Consider the following 23,195-nt stretch of genomic DNA (forward strand, 5'->3'; position numbering starts at 1 on the left):
GAGCTGTAATGGTACTTGAGGTCCCTCGGTATTAATATTAACTCAAACCCCATGTTCAAGAATCATTACAATGTCTGGATTTTCTCTTTCTCATAGTATAAGTTTACCCACGTAAAGCATCATGTCCTTTTGACAAAGAACCAGAAGAATCATCACCATGTCTACTTGCAGCAGCAATTCAAGGCACTTCCTTATGGGGACCCAGCCTCTACTTTCACCAGCGACTTCTGGGTCAGAAAACTGGCTGAGTTTGAAAATGGCAAATAACTGTGAACTTATGTTAGGACAGCGTCCTCAAGCTCCTGATCATTTAACTTTGATTTCTTCAGATTGTATACATTGAATAGTTTCTGTTGGCCCATCTCTGTTGGCTCAGATGGTAAAGATTCTGCCTGCCTCCTTGGGAGACCTGGGCTCAATCCCTGGTTCAGGATGACCCCATGGAGGAGGGCATGACAACCCACTCCAATATTCTTGCCTAGAGAATCCCCATGGACAGAGGAGCAGAGGAGCCTGGCAGGCTACAGTCCATGGGGTTGCAAAAAGTCTCACATGACTAAATGTCTAAGTACAGCACAGCCCTAGTTACGAATGTTTCATTAATCATCTCCACAGTTTGTTAATCAAGCCCCCTGGTGCCACTCCATCATGATGATTGTACCCACATTGTTTCTGACTGTTAAATGCCACCGCCTGTTTTTTTTAATCTTCTGGTCCTATCAACCCTATTGCTATGAGGAAACCTACCAGGAACACTGATCTTTTCCTGAAAGACCCTAAGTTATTCAGTGATACTGGGGTTCCTCTCACTGGTGCATTTCTTATCATATTGGTAAATAGTGTGTTCTCTGGGCCCTCCCACAGAACTTAGTCAGCTGCTAAACATTTGGACCTTATATAACATATCTATTCCTGTGCACTCACACTTCTCTAAGCCTTTTGATCTCTACTGTTCGCATGGCAGTTTGGAATTTCTAGCTTAATTAGTAAGGGTCATCCTTTTTTCCAGGATTCTAAAAACCCACAAGCCTCCTGGCACTGATTCCCAGGGTCCTGGCCAGCATATTATGTCCTGGGTCACATCCAAGTCAATACTATACCCACCAGTTCCTGATAGTATGTTTCCTAAGTCCTATGACACTCTCTTCCCTCCCTTAACAAGCCCAGCACTTCCCAGACAAGATCATCTTGTCTCTTGACTGTAGTTTTTGTTGACTGGTGGCCAAGAGAAAAGGTGTAGACAGATTGTAAGGGAGGAAGCTGCATATTTCTTTGCCAAACAATGACTTTCGAATTGTTTCTCAAGCAAAGTGAAAGTGAAGTCACTGAGTCATGTCCAACTCTTAGTGACCCCATGGACTGCAGCCCACCAGGCTCCTCCAACCATGGGATTTTCCAAGAAAAAGTACTGGAGTGGGTTGCCACTACCTTCTCTGTCTCAGTCATGAAGCTGTCATAATTACTGGGCAAGGGAAATTTTGATGACACATTTAGGGACACATTAAGAGATAAAACTGGTATCACTGTTAGAACATATGAAGATCATCTTTCCCAGGAACTGAAATTAAAAGTTTTACAAGAAACCAAAATTCTCAAGCAATAAAATCATACCAATATTGTAAAACTCATAAAAGTTAGCACACAAATACAGCCTACCTACAAAATTAAGGGACTTGTTCCAGGACGTGATGTCCTCTCCTTTCTGAGAAAGAAGGATGACTTAAAACAGTTAGTGAAATTTTTATTAGATGCTGCTTCTGGATGGCAAATCTCAGGTAAAAATTGTATACACCAGGACCTTGCTGCAAGAAACTGCCTGGAGGTGAAAATAATGTTCTGAAAACCAATGACTTTGGAATGTCTCATCAAGAGGATGGTGGTGTGTATACATCTTCTGATTTAAAGCACCAGAAGCTCTCAATCATGGGAGACATCATTCTGAGAGTGATGCATGGAGCTTTGGCATCCTTCTCTGGGAGACCTTCAGCTTAGGGGTCTGTCCACACCCTTTTTGCCACCAGAGGAGATTTTATCCATCTTTTCAGATTTAAATGAGTTGCCACCTTTTTCTTTGCCTGAAGATTTTGACTTATTTTTTTCCTTGTCTCTCTCATTTGGATAAGGAGACTCACATGGACTTCCACTTTTGTGTTTTGAAACCCCCATTGTTCCATTTTCCTCTTTCCGCCTCTTGGTTAAGTCTGGTGGCACTTCTCGGTCATTGTTTGAGTGATCCCTTTTCCGCTCTTTCCTGTCCTTTTCATCTTTTTTTTCTCTTTCTCTGGATCTTTCCCTTGACTTGTCCAAATCTTTCTTGTCCGTTTCTCTCTCCTTATTCTTGGACAGTGGTAGAGGAGTATGATTAATGTAGAGCTTTGCTGAAGACTCCTTGAGTTCGATGAGACTGTCCTGTAGACAATGAATGGAGATGACAGGTGAGCTGGCATAGTTCTCAGAACCCAGAGGAACTTTGGGAAGTATGGCTGTAACCTTTACTGTTGAGGAATGTGATGGAGAAGGATGGGTATCAATTTTGCGATGTTTCTGTTCCCTTTCAGGCTCTGCAATATCTGATCGGGGAACAGGTGACTTCAAGGACCCAGAAACTGGTGTTTTCTCTCCTCCTTTAACATTTTCCTTTGATTTCATTTCCTTTGCTATATCTCGTTCTCTGGACAGCTCCTTCTCTCTTTCCTTTTCTTGAGTTGACTTTGATTCTACATTCGGGACAGTGGTCTTGAATTTTTCATCTTTAGCTTTTTCTTCCTTCTTGAATTTTTCTTTCTCTTTGTCAGATTTAGGTGTTCTTTCCTTCATCTCTCTTGCTTTTTCATCTTTATTTGGCCGTTCTTCCTTTGGTTTTTCTTTACTATCTTTACCAAGTACTCGGGCCTCTGGAGTAGTAGCTGGAGTCTTTTCTTTTTTCTCTTTTTCTTTCTCTTTTCCTTTCTCTTTGTCATTTTCTTTAACAGCTTTGCTGCTGTTAGAGCCACTATTTCCATTACTTGAATTCCCTTTTGGTGCGGCACTAGAAGCTTTATTAACAGCTTTCACACGACACTGAGATCTCTCCCTCGATTTATCAGTGTCCTCGATACTGCTTTCGTCCAACTTAGATACACTTCTGATCAACGAAGAAGAAGGCCCACCACCAGGCCCATTTTGTACACTGGCAACTGCATTCCTCAGAGGGGGGTCTTTGTGATGAAACTCATTTTCAGGTATCATGTATGACTTTCTACTTTTCAACTGCCCAGAGTAGCCCATAGCCAATGCATATAGATCTGGCCTCTTCTCTTTTTCCTCTTGGCAGATTTTATGCACTCTTCTTTCCAAAGCCTGACCCAGATTCAAAACTTTGGGGTACCAAGGAAGTATTTTTGTTAGCACAATCAAGATATTCCTGATGTGAGTATATTCGCCTGTTTCAAGGCAATGTACTGATGCCTTGGTTAGTTTGTAATGCCATTTGTGTACAACATGTCGAAAATTTTCATAGTCTAATTGATCAGCTTTATTTCCACCATCAAATCCAGTTGCTCGTAATATAGTAAGGAATCCTGGATAATTTCCACATTCCTTTTCATATATGGCTCTATCACTGTGCCACCTGGTCACAGTCTCTAACATGCAGCAAAGGAATCTCCCATATCGACTAGCTTCGTTTTCAGTACAGCTTGCGACTGTGTAAATTATATCAGAGAAAACGCGATCATAGCAAAGAAGTGTGGAAAAATTTGGAGTTTTCTGTTGATGTACCAATTCAACAAAACGAGCACAGTAAACAGCATCAATTGCGGAAAAAATACATCGAGGAAATATACACAACTGTAGAAATTTTGTGATGGTCTCATTTTTGGTAGATTTTGCTAAAAGCCAGTTGTCCTTTTCCAGTTTCAGTCTCTGCAGAACTCGCTGTACATGTTCCATCTGTTTCTTTTCTTCTTCGAGAAGCTTGTCCTGAAGGGCAGTACATCGCTCCTTCTCTTTTTTCTTTTTATTTGGAGGCATTTCCTGATTGTCATCAATTGCTTTCATCTGGATTTTAAGTTTATTGACTTCCCGTTCATAGCTGGTATGTGGAACTGCAAGGTCATACATTGTCAATGACCAGAATGTGGCACAGAATTGAGGGCTGATGTCATCCCAGACTTTGGAAACGTGTAAGGAAACCACTGCTTCATGAACAGGAGCCATCACCATTTCACATGATGTGATGTACTTATGAACTTTATGCTGCTGTTTACTTCCCTTCTCTGATTTTTTAAGTTCATCATACTTCGATGAAATATGGTGTGCATACATTGGCCTAGACAGGAAAAATGCTGCATCATGAGGTGTGTGAAATTCATTACAGAGCACATCAATTGAAGGCACTTGCTTTATATAATCTTCTGTGCTTAGATTAGATGCTAAAAACCCACCAAATTGTACCAGGGTATCATGGCACTGATCATAGAGTTTTCCCACAAGTTTTAAATGTTTCTCTCCACCTTCCTGAAAGATTATCCCATTCCTCTGCTGAGCCATAAGCAAGCAGAGAGGAAGAGCAAGATCATGGTCTAATAGTGCATCCTTTAATCTCTGGGAGGATTTTTTAGTGTTTCTTATCTGGCCAAAATAACCACCCTCAGCTTTTAGTTGCTCTCCACCAGTCATGGCTTCTAGTTGCTCCATTGTCATTTCTTCTGTAATTTCTATTCCTGCCATTTTTTGTATCACTTCTTTCAGTATAAGCAGGTCAAAACTTTTGCCTGCCTTTAGCTGATTAGCCACATACTGAAGAAGACCAGCAAGATCAATTGGATATTTACGAAAAACTGCACCACAGAAACTAGCCAGACTCTGAAGCCAACTTGAGATTGTTGTGTCGTCATGTTTCATTTTCTCCTTTTCTGGATTAGCTAAAGCTTCAATGATACAATAGGCCAAGACATCATAATTCAACGAAGTGAGGTATTTCAATGAATCGATTACAGGTGTTATCAAGTTATCATACTTCTGTATTTGTGACAAGATATAATCAAACAAAATGGTTGGATTGCTGTGGCTCAACTTCCCAATTTGTCTTCCAGAAGGCTTCACATTTTCCTTGGTTAGACGCTTCATGATATATTTGGCTCTGTCTATTGTTTGAGCTTTAACTTTTACTAAAAGTGCATGACTGTTGTAAGTTTCATTCTTCCACTGGCCATACAGACGATATCTATGCTGGTATGGAAATATTTTAAACATTCCCCATAGTTCCTCAGACATACAAGCATTGCAGTCCATCAAAGAAAGAGATGGAAGTAATACCTGGTCAGTAATGCTAAGCAAACAGCTAAGGATAACTTCCGTTTTCTCTTTATCTTGTTTGCTTCCATCAGACTGAAACTCCTTCATAAACGACTTGCCTATCCGTACCACTTTTGCGAATAAAATGGGATCGTGAGAAAGGTGGGGACCAAGGTAACAGAACATATTGAAGACGTCTCTCCTCAAATCTTCAAAGCTCTCTGCTTGTTTTGGTGCTCTCTTATTTTGCAAAGCACTAACAGGTGAGCCTTTAGCGCCTTTAGGAACACCAACTCTTCGGTAGAGAGGCTCGATAGTTATATGAATAAGCTTGCAAATAGCAAGGGCTATTAGTTTATGTGAAGCTGCGTAGTATGGCGGCATCTGATCCATAATGCTCTGCGCATGCTGCCAATCCCCAATCTTTAACAAGGCTTCCAACAAACCAAGTTTTTGATTGTCAGGTGGTTTCTCCACTTTTTCCTCTTTTTCCTTTTCTTTCTCTCTCTCGTCAATTTTATCAGAAGACAATACAACCATTGTAAGTTTTCTAACGATCTGCTTAGCTTCTACAATTTCTTGTTTGTGTTCATCCATAATGCAATTATCAGCTGGAAGAAGATGTACATAAAGATCATCTAAATCAATAAGGTTAAACTGTAGAAGTACTGCTGCAACTCTGTATAAAGATGAAGGAGTCTCTCCAATTGGTTCCTGATAAAACTTGAATTTGAACCCAAGAATATGACACAGTGTTTGCGGTTCACACATACTCATGTAAGATTCTAATAAAGATATAAAGAAGTCATCGTGTTCTGGCCTGCATTCAAACACTTCTAAAATGACATCCAGAACTCTATTGGGATCCAGATTAAAGCATCCTATTAAAGATTTTATATTTTCTAAGATGAAATCACTAGTAATATTTCCAGATAAATCTTGCCCCAGTTCAGCAATCAGCTTGGCATAACCTTCATTTTCTTCTCTTAACAAATTAAATTTTTGCTGCTTATAAAAGAGTTTTGTCTTGATTTTAACTGACTTTTGATTGAATTGCTGTGATTGTTTGATAAGCCCTAACGATTCCAATGTTTCTGGATCCAAGCGTTCCTTTAGAACTGTGTCTGAAACTAAATACAAACATGCTAATACCAATCGTGTAAAATAGTCTCCTTTGCTTTTTTCTTCTAAACAATTTGTCTCAATATCTAATATGCAGAATACATCAGCAAGAATGGAGGGCATATCCTCACGAAATTCACTAATGTCACTAAGAACATTAGATGCCTGTTCATGCTTTAGATTTCCTTTAATGACATGGTATGATAATTCATAAAGAGCTTGCTGGAAATCTCTATAAGTTGAACTATCGTGGCTTTTATTTTCACTGAGGATCCGGCATAAACGTAAAAATTCGCCTCTCCCTGATTTCTCCCAGTTCTTTATCCACTCTACGGGAATCACCACAGTTGCGGCCGCCATCTTCCCCTCACTAGTAACAGAGGCGGAACCGGAAGTTGTACGGCGCCGGTCCGCAGCATGGCGGTGCCTGTCTCTGCAGGCCGATTGCTCCGGAGACTGCTCAAGCAAAGGGGGAATGAAAAATTTTCAATGGGGAGAATTGAGCCGTTGATGAATAACCAGATTGTCCAGAAAAAATCTAGGCCATGTTTTTTAGTGTGTAAACTCAAATATCACCATCACAGATCTCGGGGTCTCTCACTCCTGCCTAACCAACAAACTCTGACGTTAGTAAGTAGAGTTGCCTGGTAGAAGTGGAGAATGCAACTTTGTCCAGAGATCCACTACCTTTAGAATTAACTCTGCAAGTTTTTCTGCCCTTTCACAGCAGGAGGCAAATATATATATAGCCACCCAGTAAACCATCTAACTTTCATATTTTTCCCTAAATTAAGTATTAATCACTCTCAGCCTTTATTATTATTCTCTAATGAGTATGGAGAATATATTCATTTTCCTTTACCCTATTGAATTTTTGCTGAGACTTCTGTAGTAAGATTAACAAAAGAAAAACAATCAAAAGTTTAACATGCATACTTCATGGTATACATGGGAGATACTCAGGGAAAAATGAGTAATTTTCCAAGGTAGCTTAAATTTTAGAGTTAAATACCATCTTTACTGGTTTCCCTGGTGGCTTAGCAGTAAAGAATCTGTCTGCCAATGCAGGAGATGCAGATTCAGGCTGCAGGCCGGGAGGATCCCTGGAGGAGAAAATGGATACCGATTATTCTTGCCTAGGAAATCCCAAGAACAAAGGAGGCTGGTAGGTTATAGACAGTGGGGTCGCAAAGAATCAGATATGACTAAGTGACTAAACAACAACCACCATCTTAATAGAAAGGGGAGGGGAATATGGGATTCTTAGGGAAGAATAAATAATTTTTAGGATGAGTGGGCCTTTTCTGAAGACTAGATGTTTAGGAATGCATGTAAGAATTAAAGATTTTAAAATTAAAAAAATAAAAAACTAAAAAAAAAAAAAAAGACTAGATGGTAGGTATGATAGTCTGTGACAATGTTTGTCAGGTTGTCACCTTCTATTCTTCTCTCCTTTGATGAGTCAATCTCCCCTGACTGATGCAGTTCCCAGGGAGGGGATCTATGACAGTCAAGTCTCTTTTGGAGGATCTGTCTTTAGGCAAAAAAGGGAGTTCAGAGAAAACCTCTTCCTGCATTTGCTGTTTTTCAAGTACCTACAGCTCAAAATAATCAATATACCAAAGTGGCATATTTTAGGGTGGCATGCGCTGAACTTTTGCAATTGTATTTTGGAGTGACATATTCTGCTACCTTTTAAAGGCACCAAGGACCTCCCAGGTGATACAGTGATTAAAAAAAAAAAAATCTGCCTGCCAATGCTGGAGACACAGAGATGCAGATCAGTCCCTGGATGGGAAGATCCCCTGGAGCAGGGAATGGCAACCCACTCCAGTATTCTTGCTAGGAAAAAAATCCCATGGACAGAGGTGCCTGGCAGGCTACAGTCCATGGAGTTGCAGAGTTAGACATGACTACGCAACTGAGCAAACACGGCACAACAAAGGCATTACTAGAATGAATCATTTGATTCCCCTTTTCTTAATATTACTGTTCCTTCCTGAAATTTATAATACCTGGGACAGTCCCTATTCCCCTCCAAGTTTACCACCTTGAAAGTTTAACAGTTTCGCCACTACAGCAGGCCAGGGTACCCATAATCTACCAGCCAACTGGTAGGTGACCCAACTCCAAAATCTTCAGTCTCCTTTCTAGGATGACTCCTGACATTAACAACCGTAGGTTGAATCCCATTGCATCCAGGTGGGTTTTTGGAGAAACTCCTATAACTAACACCCACAAGGAAGTGAAGGAAACAGGGTCGGGTTGAGGGAGAAATTAAACTGATAACAGTTGCAAAGGAAGTCTCAGCTGATCACATGGGGAGCTCTGAAACTGGAATACTCACCCCAGTAGTATATGGGGGAGGTGAAGAAAGGGGATCAGAGGTTAGTTTTGTAACTTCCTATATTTAAGAGTCATTGGATGTGTATTGCTTAGAATATTGGGAAAAGCAGGTCTTTTCACTTAAGGGCAATTCTCGGGGAGAGACTGCTGGGAGAGCTCTCAGGCCTCTCACAGCCCTGGAGGTTAGGAAAATGAGAGTTTCTGTCTGGAAGGGGAATCTGGGCCATGCACCAGACACTTTACTTTTGGTTTTGAGAGTCCTATGTGATTTGGGGGCAACGTATTAGATAGATTAATGTTGTTAAAGCTTGTAAGCTCTTAACCACACACAAATGATATAAGGAAAGATAATCTAAAGCTATGTATGGCAAGGAGATCCAACCAGTCCATTCTGAAGGAGATCAACCCTGGGATTTCTTTGGAAGGAATGATGCTAAAGCTGAAACTCCAGTACTTTGGCCACCTCATGAGAAGAGTTGACTCATTGGAAAAACCTCTGATGCTGGGAGGGATTGGGGGCAGGAGGAGAAGGGGACGACCGAGGATGAGATGGCTGGATGGCATCACGGACTCGATGGACGTGAGTCTGAGTGCACTCCGGGAGATGGTGATGAACAGGGAGGCCTGGCGTGCTGCGATTCATGGGGTCACAAAGAGTCAGACATGACTGAGCGACTGAACTGAACTGATGGCAAAAGGGAAGATTCAACCTAGAATTATAAACTACAGAAAACTCAGAAGTACATAACTTAACACCCCTGGATAATCAAGGATGGACTGTGTTGGGGAATTATCAAGTGCCCTTGTGCTAAAGCATGGTTTCTTATTTCATAAGTCACCAGAAATTTGAATTTTGTAAGAGGAAAGGAAAGCTTGTTCTCATCTGACTTTCCTGAAGCCTTGTGGTAAAGTAAGAGTTCATGGTGAGATTCTTTGGCAGTTAAAAACAAAAAGTCAGATTTCTGAACATTTACTGAGTGGTCAGTATGGAGACCTCAGATAAGCAAATGCACCATCTGGAGGTTTGATTGTGGCTTATTTAAATCCAGAAAGGGCCTGAAAAGTCTGTATACAACTTTAGTTGTGTATTCTGTAGGCAACTGTAAGTGTTGCATAATCTTAATTTTATTCTCTATATCATGTTGGTGCATATGTTTGCCATGATTAGACAATGGCCGGCAATAAATAGACTTGAAATAGTGGATTAGGAAGTACTAGTTTTAACTCTTTGATGATTTCTATTATGATAATAGAAAAGGAAAAAAACACAAAGCATCCCAAAGAAACTGTATAAGCAGCTAAACTAAATAACCAAAGAGAAGAAGAAAGAGTAGATTTCAAAACAAGAACTTAGGTCTGTGCACAGTTGTCTTCAGATCAGTCAAGTTGTGTTAAAGGGAACCCAGGCAATAGAAAATGTGGGACTCTCCGATCATCCATTCTCAGGCTAAAAATCATCTAATTAGTTTTTTTAAAATAAACTGACTTGAGTTTGAGATGGAAATAATTATCTAAATTCACTTGGTAATAAAGCAAGTTAGAATTTATTGCATTATCGTAGCTGTACACTTAGACTTGTAACTAATTTCCTCATTTAGACATCCATTTATTAACAGTTTAATTGCACAAAAATGACTATGTCACTAAGGTATTCATTTCCTTTCCCCTTGTTCACTCACACCTACTATGTTTCAGACATTGCCTGGTATAAGGGATAAAAAATGACTAAGAAACAATTCCTGTCCTCAAGGAACTCACTGTTTAGTAAGGTAGATAGACATCAATATGATACAAGCTACAGAAAAATACAGGAAAGAGAGTGAGTCATTAAATAGAATACTTATTGACTACCTATCATGCTCCAGGTTCTAATATTGATGAAATAGGGATAAAGCATTATACGTATTCTCAGTAAACTCATGGGAGGGAATATCTTGCCTGGGCTCATTTGTCTTTGAACGGGAAGGGACAGATCATCATCAGACTGGAATGATGTGTGAGAATATGTAAGTTTTAGTAATTTCATACTTAATGATTTCAATAGTCCAACTGAAATAGATTTCTATCTTTTCATAGATAGAAATAGTGCCAAGGTGAATTTTGGCTTCCTCAGTAGTACTTATTCATCTGGTTATAGGAGCTGAGAAGAGAAAATTGTAGATGTCTAGGCTGGAATACTGCCATAGTGGTGAAGATAGAAAGGGAGTATGGGAGCTGAGGATACTGGCAAGAGAACAGTTCAGTAGATTACTGTGCTCTTTGTAGCCGAACATCAGAGATTATAGATTCTAAGCAAAGTCAGGAACAAAGTGAAGGTGACAGCTGAGATATTGGAAAAAATAAATCAAGTAAATTTAATTTGATGAGACTAATGCGTATGCTAGGGTGATGGAGTAAGAGCTGGAAAAATATGAGATTGTTCTTTGATGGCAAGTTAATGAAGCTTCATGTTTCAAAGGAGGAGACTTCCAAGTCATGATAAGAGCAAGTGAATGTGAAAGCCAGTGGAGTTACAGAGATCAAAGCACCATGAAGGGGCGAGGGCATCAGAGAACTCATCCATTTACAGCTGAGAGTAGGCAGAATGATGGTGCAAGTTGGGGTGGAGAGGAAGGAAGTGGTCCTCAGCGGAAGGATGATCACCACCCAGTAGCTCACGTCTCAGGGATCCTCAGAATTACACTGGTTGGTACATTCCCTTGCCTGGAGGAGAAGGTAAAGATGCCAGTGAGAATTCTCTCTGGGAGGCCAAGTTTTATCTTGGCCCATGCTCTTCTTGTCAGAAAGATCTAAGGTCTCTAAATAAGTATCAAGGAGAGATAACTTACTTCTCGATGCAAAACAGGAAGTTAGCAGTATAACCTGAAAGATCTCTTTACTTTATTGTGTTAATTTCCTCTTTAAAAAGTATTTTCTGCCTGGTTGCTTCCTAATTAGAAGGATGTGGGGCAACAGAAAACTCACTATCCTGGGTCTCAGAAAATCTTTATAACCCAGTTTTATCTCCTGGATGAGATATCACATAGACATTTCACGTAATATCCCTTACCCCATTCCAGAAAAAGTAACAGCATTTGGAAACTTATCTGAGGTAGGAAGAAATACACTGTATTAAAGAAACTAAAAGAAAACCACTGAGATTAAAGGGAGACAATGAGGTGGAACTCTACCTCAGAGAAGGGTGAGGACAATCAAATAAGTAGTGGGCATGAGATTGCTTTTGTATTATAATACCCAAACAGATGTTATCATTGTGCTTATTTTTTTGCAAGTGAAATGCTGAGAGTTACTTTAAGCTTTCTGTATCATTCAGGACACAGTCAGAAAAACACAAACTACTCTAAGACTTCCAAACAGAGGGGTTTAATTACACTGCTTCCTCAATTTGGGTCACCAATAAATGACAGCTTGGGACAAGGATTTGAGCACATGTGATTTTTCTAAAGGTGTGCTCTTTAAGAAAAGTGAAGGAGAGAGCAAATCAGGATAAAGAAGAAGAACCAAGCGAACATGGGACTCAAGCCATGCGCAGCCTTGGCCTGATCCACAGGGAGTGGTCTCTAGGTCATAAACCCTGCAGAAGAATTGTCCCTCCCTTGACAAAAGAGGGTCAGCATTTCATAACCATCAGCACTGGCTGCGGCGGCTCTGTCAACTCCATCAGACACGTCTCAGAGAAGGAGGCTGGCTTTGAACTCTCAGCAGTCAAAACTCATAGTAGCAGGGCAATGGGTACCTCAGGCCAGTAAGGAGACCTAGAAGGAGCTGCACTATCTCCTGAAACAGCTGGTGAAAAAACAGAGACACCTATGAGTGGATGGTGAGGCCACCCAGAGTTTGGCAAAAGCAGAAAGAAGCTATCATTCCTAGGCCTGGAGGGAAGCAGAAATGATATAAGAGCCCACAGCCAGGATGTTTTGTGGGATGCAGACACGGCAGACATTAACCAGAAGGAGCTGGGACCATAGGAAGAGGAGCTGCCTGGCAGAAGTCAGAACTAGGAAAGAGATGCTGCCACGCAGGCATGTGTGCTAAGTTGCTTCAGTCATGTCTGACTGTTTGTGACCCTATGGATGGTAGCCCATGGTTCCTCTGTCCATGGGATTTTCCAGCCAAGAATACCGGAGTGGACTGCCATGCCCTCCTCCAAGGGTTCTTCTGGAACCAGGAATCAAACCCACGTGTCTTATGTTTTGTGCATTGACAAGCAGATTCTTTACCTCCAGCACCACCTGGTGCTGCCATAAATGCCATGAAAATCAAAAGAAAAAATAAAAAAGAGGGAAAACATCACTGCCATCTTCCTTCCTCTGACCCCACTCTTGCCTCCCATTGGATGAATGAACCTACCCACAGCCTGAGGAAGGTCATTCCTTGCCATTCAAACCAGGGCAGGAGAAATTTGAGAAATAGACTCAAAGTCAACACATTAACTGGGCACCCACTAGAGAAACTGAGAGCAGCTACTGTTAGGAAGGTGAGGGCCATTATTTGAGGGCAGAGTGTTTAGATATAAGATTCTCCACATTTAGTGAATCTTTGGATTTGCATAAGGAAAGCTGGTTAAGACATGGAGTCTCTGAAGAGGCAGCTACCCAAACAAAACCTGGGGGATGCAGAGCCAATTTGCAACCCCAAAGGTTGCTCTGCATAAGGAAGTAGATTTATGAGTACAGTGCTTATTATTAATTTCTAGTGAATATTCTGAGGATATACAGGTATCCCCTCTAAATTCTTACCTTTGCTACTTTCTAAAGGAGTAAAATTCTATTTATAGGAAATTGGTTGGGGAGAGGGGTGGCAGGGAGAAAAGATGTCAGTCATCTTTGGGAAAGAAAAGAGAATTGTTAGAACCATTCCTGATCTTGAAAACCTATATCAGCAACACAGCTTTAGCAATAGCATAGAGGGTTCCTGGGGAATGGAAATCAAAAGGGCAGTTGGGTAAAAAAAAAAAAAGATATAACAAAATAAAATAGACCAAGACAGCACACAGGTTTTGGAAACTAAATAACCTATTTTTGTCATTCATTCCTCAATTAAAATTGATTTCTGCATTTCAAATCTGCCCTTTTATTTTATTGATCACATTGCCTCTTTTCATAAAAAAATATGCTATCACATTTCTCCCCAAAGTGACTCTGAAAATGTGCACTATGTGATAACTTGCAAGATACTCATTTACACTTTAGAGAAATGATCTATAGACATTTTGATGAAATGCTTTATCCCAGTCTCATGCTTGGCTGGTGATATTTTACAGGTTCTTTTGCAAGTAGGTTCATTTAAAAAAAAAAAACAACAATTTTTTTCAGGTGGTGATGAGAAATGGGTAATTTATAACTTGATAATATCATACCTAGGTGCTTCATTGTCTTGGGACTCATATATCTTGATTGAATATAAAACATCACTATTTGAGTCTTAGAAAGTATTTGCTAATAGCTATTTTTCTTCCTTATTAATGAGAATTAAAGGATTCTGGAGGCAGAAAGTTCTAATCAATTCAAGCATTACTACTTGTTTCCCTGAGGAGCCTTTCAAAGATCAAATTCATGTTTTCATGCAAGAACTTTCTGAAGAACTTGAAGCAACTGTTAAAGCATCTGAGAGTTTAAATGGTTCTTTCTGAGGAATATTAAACATTAGCTTTCTAAAATTGCATGATTATAGAAAGAATAAAATAAATTCATGTACTAGAGTGGACTGAGGGTTAGCAAACAAGTTCCATATAGGAAGAAACATGGTTAGCTTTTTAATTTTTCTGCTTTAGGATCTCCCCTTTCACATCCCTAACATCATCATTCTTTCTTTCATCTTAATGTTACACAATGGTAGGAAATGACATGAAAGAGAATGCTGAAGAAGTATCAGTAGAAAAAAGCTGCCAAGAAGAGAGTGTTGTGGGATTTTAAATAGACTAGAAAAGGGACATGGGTCTGCCTTACATGGTGTAGGGAGTAGAGTTTTGAGCAGAAAGTCATATTTTGAGGTCATCTAGTCTCTCTTACACCCTTTAAGTAAAATTGTACCTGATATAGAATAGAACATGGGAAACATAAGAAAAAGCCCCTAAAGTATTACTTAAATGTTCTCTCTGCTGGCACCCCTATTCCCATAATCATAAAAGCCCCAAATACATGGCTTGATTTCTACAAGTTACTGAAACCAATTAACCCATGAATTTTGTTACCATCTCATTAAATGGGAACACAAAGAGATTTTTTTTTTTCTTTCAAAAAGAAGCCTCATTCTTGGATCCTATGGCTTTTATCCAGTTTTCCAGAAGCTGTCCTTCCCTCACTCTGGCTTCTAAAGTCCATCACCTTCATCAGCCACATATATCTACCGGGCTTCTGCCTTGTGGGACACAAATTGACCTGTGCTATGTGCATGAGTGTGTGTGTGTGTGCTCTGTCACTTTAGTCTGTGTCTGACTCTTTGCAACCCTATGGACTGTAGCTTGCCAGGTTCCTCTGTCCACGGGATTACCCAGGCAAGAATACTGGAATGGGTTGCCATTTCCTCCTCCAGGGAATCTTCCCAACCCAGAGATCAAACCTGCATCTCCCACATCTCCTGTATTACAGGTGGATTCTTTACCCACTGATCCACCTGGGAAGCCCAACCTGAAATATGGAGGATACAAATAAAGGGGACTGGGCTCTGCCACTTAGGAACTCCAGACCTCACCACCTCAGTATGACAGCCTGGTACCCTCCTCTTACACCTTTTAGTGATTCTACCATCCTTGAAGCTTGAGACAGCTGTCCCCTTTCTATGAGTTCTCCAGTATGAATCTCCCTTACTTTCTGGAATTAGGAACTACAAAAATAGAGAAAGAGAGTTATCATAGGACAGGAGATAGAGTAGCCAGGAGATACTTTTGAAGTAAAAAGACATGAAAAGCTCAGCCTGGAAGAATCAGCCAGAATGGTTCAAGCATGGAGGGGTAGGAAGGACTGTCTAATGATGGAAATGATACATGAAAGGGGCAAAGGTGTGGAGTCAAAAATCCAGTCTGTGTTTCGGTTAAACCACTTTGAAAAAATTCTGTGTAGGAAAATAATGATGGCATAGATTAGTGGCTCTCAAATTTTAAGTCAGTGTTGTCCGAGAGAAATGTGTGTGTGTTTATGTGTGTATGCAATCGTGCACTCGGTCATGTCTAATTCTTTGTGACCCCATGGACTGTACCCTCCAGGCTCCTCTGTCCATGGGATTTCACAGGCAAGAATACTGGAGTGGGTTGCCATTTCCTTCTCCAGGGGATCTTCCCCACCCAGGAACCTGTGTTTCCTCCATTTGGCAGGCAGATTCTTTACCACTGTGCCACCCAGGAAGCCCAATGCAAGCCATATATGTAATTTCTAGCAGGCACATTAAAAAAATGAAATAGGTAAAATTCATTGTAACAATACATTTCCTTTAACCTGCCCAAAATAATTTCAACATTTTATTAATTTAGAATATCATTTACATGACTTTCATATTCTCTTTTTGTACTGGGTCTTTAAATTTTATTGTGTTCTTGATATTATAGTCCATCTCAATTTGGACTAGCCACATCTCAAGTGCTCAATTACCACAGGTAGCTACCACATTAGACAGCACAGCTTTGATATATGTCAGAATCTTATTGAAATACAGTTTTCTGGTTTCGTCCCAAGGATTTCTGATTCACGAGATCTGGGGTGAGGTCCAATAATTTGCATTTCTAGCAAGTTCTCAGGTCATGCAGATGCTCCTGGTCTGGAACCACTAGTTTGCATAAGTGGCTTTCAAACCTGGCTTCAAATTAGAAATACCTAAGTTAAGGAAATGGCAATCCACTCCAGTACTATTGCCTGGAAAATCCCATGGACAGAGGAGCATGGTAGGCTACAGCCTATGGGGTCGCAAAGAATCGGACACGACTGAGCGACTTCACTCTTCACTCACTCAAAGAGCGGAGAAGGCAATGGCACCCCACTCCAGTACTCTTACCTGGGAAATCCCATGGACGGAGGAGCCTGGTAGGCTGCAGTCCATGGGGTCACTAAGAGTCAGGCACGACTGAGCAACTTCACTTTTGCTTTTCACTTTCATGCATTGGAGAAGGAAATGGCAACCCACTCCAGTGTTCTTGCCTGGAGAATCCCAGAGACAGTGGGCCCCCGTCTATGGGGTCGCACAGAGTTGGACACAACTGAAGTGACTTAGCAGCAGCAGCAGCAGCAAGTTAAAGAGAAACGCTTATCCTCCAGTCCACACCCCAGGTCACTTAAACCATAAGCTCTAGAGGTCAGGTCAGGAAAAGTGCTCTTTCAAAACATTTCCCAGGGGATTTTAATTATCAGCCCAGTTAAAGAAATACAGAAGTGGTAGGAGAAAGTACCAGAAAGATGTATTAGGAGGGCTAAAATTTTAAAAAGAGAAATAGACTAAATCTAATAAGTAACAGGGAACCTCAGTAGGCATTTAAACAGGGCAGTGATATACAGCGAAAGCATTATTTTGTTGAGTTGCCTGCACTGGTAATGACCTGCATCAGGAAAGGGGTTAGAGCAGGATTTAAAATTGTTCAAGGGCTCCATGAGTTTGGGGCAATGGAAGGAGGACGTGGATGAGGGTCAAATAAGAGTTAGATACAGTGTGTTCAGTTATATGACTATACTACAGAGTGATGAATGAGGGGTATAATTTAAACATCAAATTGTGCAAATTGTGCAAATTATGTTCATTGTTTAATAGAGCAACAATGTAGCAGTCACACACCAAAATGCCTACAAAGGCCATGTAAGAAAGGTAAGAAAAAAAAAAAAAAAAGGAGAGGACCATTAGGAGTAAATTCATATGTATACATCCTGTGAATGATGGAAGCTGATTACATTTCTTGGGCTCTATCTCTAGAGGCCATCTGCTCATTACAGGACCCACTATATGCCCTACCTTTCTTGCCCCTAACAATTTTTTTTTCCCTTGGACCAGACTGGAAATTTCATTAGGACTCCTAGTCTCTAGGCAGTAGAGTCTTTGTCTGAGCCTCTGACTTCAGATTGAAACTTTGTGAAAATAGATTATCAAAAGTACTTAAAGTCAGTAGAAACTATAAACAAAAGCCAACAAAAGTCACCTGTTCCTTGAGAAATGATCCCCAGTTTGGGAGATGGGAGTGTGTGGGTATGGATGAACAAGTATAAATTCATGATGAAAATAAGATACCACAACCTGAAACATTATGTCTCAAATGCCACAGGCACACACTCTGGAACATTAACTGTTGCATATATGCCGCAGAATTTAGATCACAGGAAAGCACTAGGGGAAAGTCACAACAATAAATGACACTCTGGTATCACAGGGTCTACCGCATCCCCTCACTTATGCAATTTAACCTAACAGGATTGAATGCTGTTGCTGTTCAGTCACTAAGTAAGGTCTGACTCCATGGACTGGAGCACACCAGGCTCTCTGTCCTCCACTATCTCCTGGAGTCAGCTCAGATTCATGTCTATTGAGTCAGTGATGCTATCTAACCATCCCATCCTCTGCCACTCCCTTCTCCTTTTGCCTTTAATCTTTTCCAGCATCAGGGTCTTTTCCAGTGAGTCAGCTCTTCGCATCAGGTGGTCAAAGTATTGAAATGTCAGCTTCAGCATCAGTCCTTCCAATGAATATTCAGGACTGATTTCCTTTAGGATTGACTGGTTAGATTTCCTTGTAACCCAAGGGACTCTCAAGAGTCCTCCAGCACCACAGTTCAAAAGCATCAATTCTTCAGTGCTCAGCCTTCTTTGTAATCCAACTCTCACATCCATACATGTGATGAATGGGTCACATGTATGTGATTCAAAAAAAAAATAGATTTTGTTATATGGACCTTTGCTGGCAAAGTGATGTCTCTGCTTTTTAATATACTACCTAGGTTTGTCGTAGCTTTTCTTCCAAGGAGCAAGCATCTTTTAATTTAATGGGTGCAGTCATCATCCACAGTGATTTTGGAGCCCAAGAAAATAAAATCTTTCACTGTTTCCATTTTTATTTTTTCACATCGATTTGTCATGAAGTGATGGGACCATCTTAGTTTTTTGAATGTTGAGTTTTAAGCCAGCTTTTTCACACTCCCCTTTCACCTTCAACAACAGCCTCTTTAGTTCCTCTTCACTTTCTGCCATTAGGGTAGTGTCATATGCATAACCAAGGTTATTGATATTTCTCTCAGCAGTCTTGATTCCAGTGTGTGTTTTAACCAGCCTGGCATTTTTAATGATGTACTGTGCATAGTAGTTAGATAAGCAAGGTGACAATGTACAGCTCTGATGTACTCCTTTCCCAGTTTTGAACCAGTCTGCTGTTTCATGTCCAGTTCTAACTATTGCTCCTTGACCTGCATACAGGTTTCTCAGGAGGCAGATAAGGTGGTCTGGTATCCCCATCTCTTTAAAAATTTTTCACAGTTTGTTGTGATCCACACAGTCAAAGGCTTTAGCACAGTGAAGCAGAAGTAGATGTTTTTCTGGAATTCCCTTGTTTTTTTCTAATCCAATGGAGGTTGGCAATTTGATCTCTGGTTCCTCTGCCTTTTCTAAATCCAGCTTGTACATCTGGAAGTTCTTGGTTCACGAACTGTTGAAGCCTGGCTTGAAGGATTTTGAGCATTACCTTGCTAGCATGTGAGATGAGTGCCATTGTGTAGTAGTTTGCATTCTTTGGCATTGCCTTTCTTTGGAATTGGAATGAAAACTAAACTTTTCCAGTCCTATGGCCACTGCTGAGTTTTCCAAATTTGCTAGCACTTTGAGTGTAGCACTTTCACAGCATCATCTTTTAGGATTTGAAATAACTCAGCTGAAATTCTATCACCTCCACTAGCGTTGTTGGTTGTAATGCTTCCTAAGGCCCACTTGACTTCACACTCCAGGATGTCTGGCTCTAGGTGAGTGACCACACCATCATGGTTATCTGGATCATTAAGACCATTTTTTGTACAGTTCTTATGTATATTCTTGCCACCTCTTCTTAATATCTTATGCTTCTGTTAGGTCTGGTTAGGTTCAGTTGGGTATATCTTTTCCTTTTTCCCTACCCTTTAACTTCTCTTCTTTCCTCAGCTATTAATATTTGTAAAGCCTCCTCAGACAACCACTTGGCCATCTCTCATTTCTTTTTCTTTAGGATGGTTTTGGTCACTGCCTCCTGAACAAAATTATGAACCTCCATCCATAGCTTTTCAGGCACTCTGTCTACCAGATCTAATCTCTTGAGTCTATTCATCACCTCCACTGTATAATCATAAGGGATTTGATTTGGTCACATCTGAATATCTTATTGGTTTTCCCTACTTTTTTCAGTTAAGCCTGAATTTTGCAATAAGGAGCTCATGATCTGGTTGAATACATGCTTTAAAAAAATAAGTAACCAACAACAAATATCTAAAATAGTAATTATAGGTATCAGCCAACACATGTCTAAATCAGTTGCTTCATGTGAATTGTAATTTATTTCCATCCTTCCTCCTCCTTTCTGTGTAAGAATTTGGGCAGATTCTACAAAGCCTTTTAATAGGAGCTTTGATAAGATTATTAATGAGCTTTTAAGATAAGCTTCTATTACCATTACTCTGGGCTTCCCTTGTGGCTCAGTTGGTAAAGAATCTGCCTGCAATGTGGGACACCTGGGTTTGACCCCTGGGTTGGGAAGATGTCCTGGAGAAGGGAAAGGCTACCCACTCCAGTATTCTGGCCTGGAGAATTCCATGGACTGTATAGTCCATGGGGTCACAACGAGTCGAACACAACTGAATGACTTTCACTCTCACCATTCCTGAATTCTGGGTTCTCTCTTCAGCTGGTATTTTCTTTCTGTTCCCTTGGCTCCACCTTTTTCTTACCTATGTATATTTTTTGAACTTTTTATTTTGTATTAGGATGTAGCCAATTGACAATGTTATAATAGTTTCAGGTGGACAGCAGAGAGACTCAGCTATACATATACAAGGATCCATTCTTCCACAAACTCCCCTCCCATCCAGGCTGCCACATAAGATTGAGCAGAGTTCCCAGTAGGTCCTTGATGGTTATCCCCCAGCAACCATAAATGAGTTCTCTGGGTCTATGAGTCATTTTCTGCTTTGTAAGTAGGTTCATTCGTATCTCTCATTCAATTCTTAAAACATTCCCACTGGGCCTATTAACAGACTGCCAAGTCAGATTGGCAATTAAATTGAATCCTTGAACCTAAGTTTTAATCCTGAAAAAAAATTTTTTTTCTTTCTACAGCATGCCCTCTAAAATTGCTAGCTGAAATATTGCAGGGGGCCAGAGATCCTATTTTTGTGAAAGTATTTTATCACACTCTTAGACCCGTGGTTAGCTTGCTGCAGAAAACCTCCACATTCATCTAGAAATTCTTCATGCTATATTCATTTATATTGTTAATATCTAAACTTCTATTGGTGTTTACCCACAAAGTCAAAGTCACTTTTGATTTAGGGGGAAAGGATTAGTCTGAAACCTGTTAACCTCAGTTAAACATTCTGGATCCTACTAATCTCCATAGTCCCATTAGCTCTTATTTAGAAGTTTATTTCCTCCCTCTGTTTCTACATGTCCTATTTTCAATAGTGATTGAGAATGGCCAATCATTGTGGTATGAAAAATAATTTCTTATCCTTCCTACTTACTAAATTTCAGACTAAAACAAGAAGCTATTAGTTTTCACTACCACTTCAGCTTTTCAAAGTTAAAGTTAATTTGGATTATAAAGCTTAAAATACACAGATGATGAACAAGTTCACAATTTTAAATGACATTAGTAAAGATGTTTCATCAAGCCCTTGTCAAGACAGAAATGAATCAGAACATTTACACTGAAAATGAATGAAACTAAAAGAATTTTTTAAAAAAGAAAAACTAATTTCTTAGAAATTCAAAAAAGCATTAGATCTACTCTAAAGATTTCTTCAGATGTTCAAGCCTGTTATAACTCATCTAATAGTTCTAGTGCAGTGCAATTCAGTAAATATTTCCCAAAACAAAGCGAGTTTCATTGGATTTCTTCAAGGCACTGTGCTTCGTATGTCTGGAAGATGCTTTCATCAGAGCTTAAATTTTTGGAAAAGAACTGCTTCTGCTGAAACTCTGAGTAGGTGTTAGAACATTCACTCTGGGCAAACATCTTACAATGTAATCTGTCAAAAAATAGCTATAGCAGATACAATATCCCTACTTTCATGTAATTAGTATTTGGGGGAGCTTACTAAGAGAATTCATGTATAGATCAGCACTCATGAATATTAAACATAAAGGATAAAACTCTTACAAGTAATCGCTGCCCTATAAGTACTTTACTTGGTTAAGCAAATCTTGTGTATTTATCAGCCAGTTCTCAACTGGATCTTAGTTCTTTTCAAATGAGCTAGCTCCCACTTGGATAGCATGCAGATCACAGCTTGATTGTGAACCTACGCAACAAAATTAAGCTATACAAATAATAGTCCTCAATACGGTGCTGTTAGAAAGGCCTTAACTTATACTGCAGTGTGGAATAGAGCCTAGAAGGCTTGCATGGTGAATTATGCTTCAAATTTGAGCTGATTGTTAAAAAGAAGAACAAATTTTGATTCAAAGTATAGAGAACAGTTACTAATAAATGGAAAATCTACATCTAAAGCCTAGTTATGAAATATGACATTTAGGACTCCAAAACCAAAGGAAAATTAAAAGAACCCCCTTGTTAATTTTTAAATATTTATACCAGGTCTGTAATGAAGAATCTATATTAGTTACTGAGAAATAAAAATAAGCCAGGCTACAGGCAGTTGTACCTTACTAGAATTCATATTATCTGTCTTTCTTCAGTTTCTTCTTCTTCTTCTTTTTTTTTTTTTTTTTGCTTCTATATATGCCAGAACCCCTCAAAGTACCTACCTTCATTCATCTAACTGATTGTTATTGATAGGCTTAAAGCAAGATACATTCACTTATTTTTGCTAGATATTGTTGTTACCTAGCAAAATGTCTAGCACACAGTAGATGCTCAGCAAATATATGTTGTGAAAAGTTTAACAAATGGATATGTGTGTGTGTGCTAAGTTGCTTCAGTCGTGTCTGACTCTGAAACCCTATGGACTGTAGCCCGCCAGGCTCCTCTGTCCTTGGGATTCTCCAGACAAGAATACTGGAGTGGGTTGCTATGCCCTCCTCCAGGAATACAGGTGATATTATATAATCTACACAGAGTTAATGGAGATTTATAAAAGAATATCCACGATTCCATGACTTCTAAGTTGATTTGTGGGCCCTCAATGCTTGAATAATATATTTGTGCAGGAACTAAGTCTGAATATGGAGGAAAAAAATCCTAAACTGGGACTGTGACTTGACTATTAAGAAACCAGGTTATTCATAAAACTGAGGGGAAAATAGCTGTGTGCAGCATACTAGTACTGCCAAACAATATGCAAACCT

At 39.9% G+C, this 23,195-nt stretch overlaps 1 protein-coding gene across 1 annotated transcript; it reads right to left on the reverse strand.

Annotated features, from left to right (window-relative positions):
• On the reverse strand, positions 1,967-6,759 carry LOC102179815 (THO complex subunit 2). The gene is made up of 2 exons (XM_013965225.2): positions 2,491-6,759; positions 1,967-2,409 (listed from the first exon to the last, which is right to left on the reverse strand). Exons 1-2 carry the CDS (start codon positions 6,757-6,759, stop codon positions 1,984-1,986), a joined length of 4,695 nt encoding a protein of 1,564 aa, XP_013820679.2. The 3' UTR covers positions 1,967-1,983.

The sequence above is a fragment of the Capra hircus genome, chromosome 1, assembly GCF_001704415.2.
Source record: "Capra hircus breed San Clemente chromosome 1, ASM170441v1, whole genome shotgun sequence".
Taxonomy (NCBI): Eukaryota; Metazoa; Chordata; class Mammalia; order Artiodactyla; family Bovidae; genus Capra; species Capra hircus.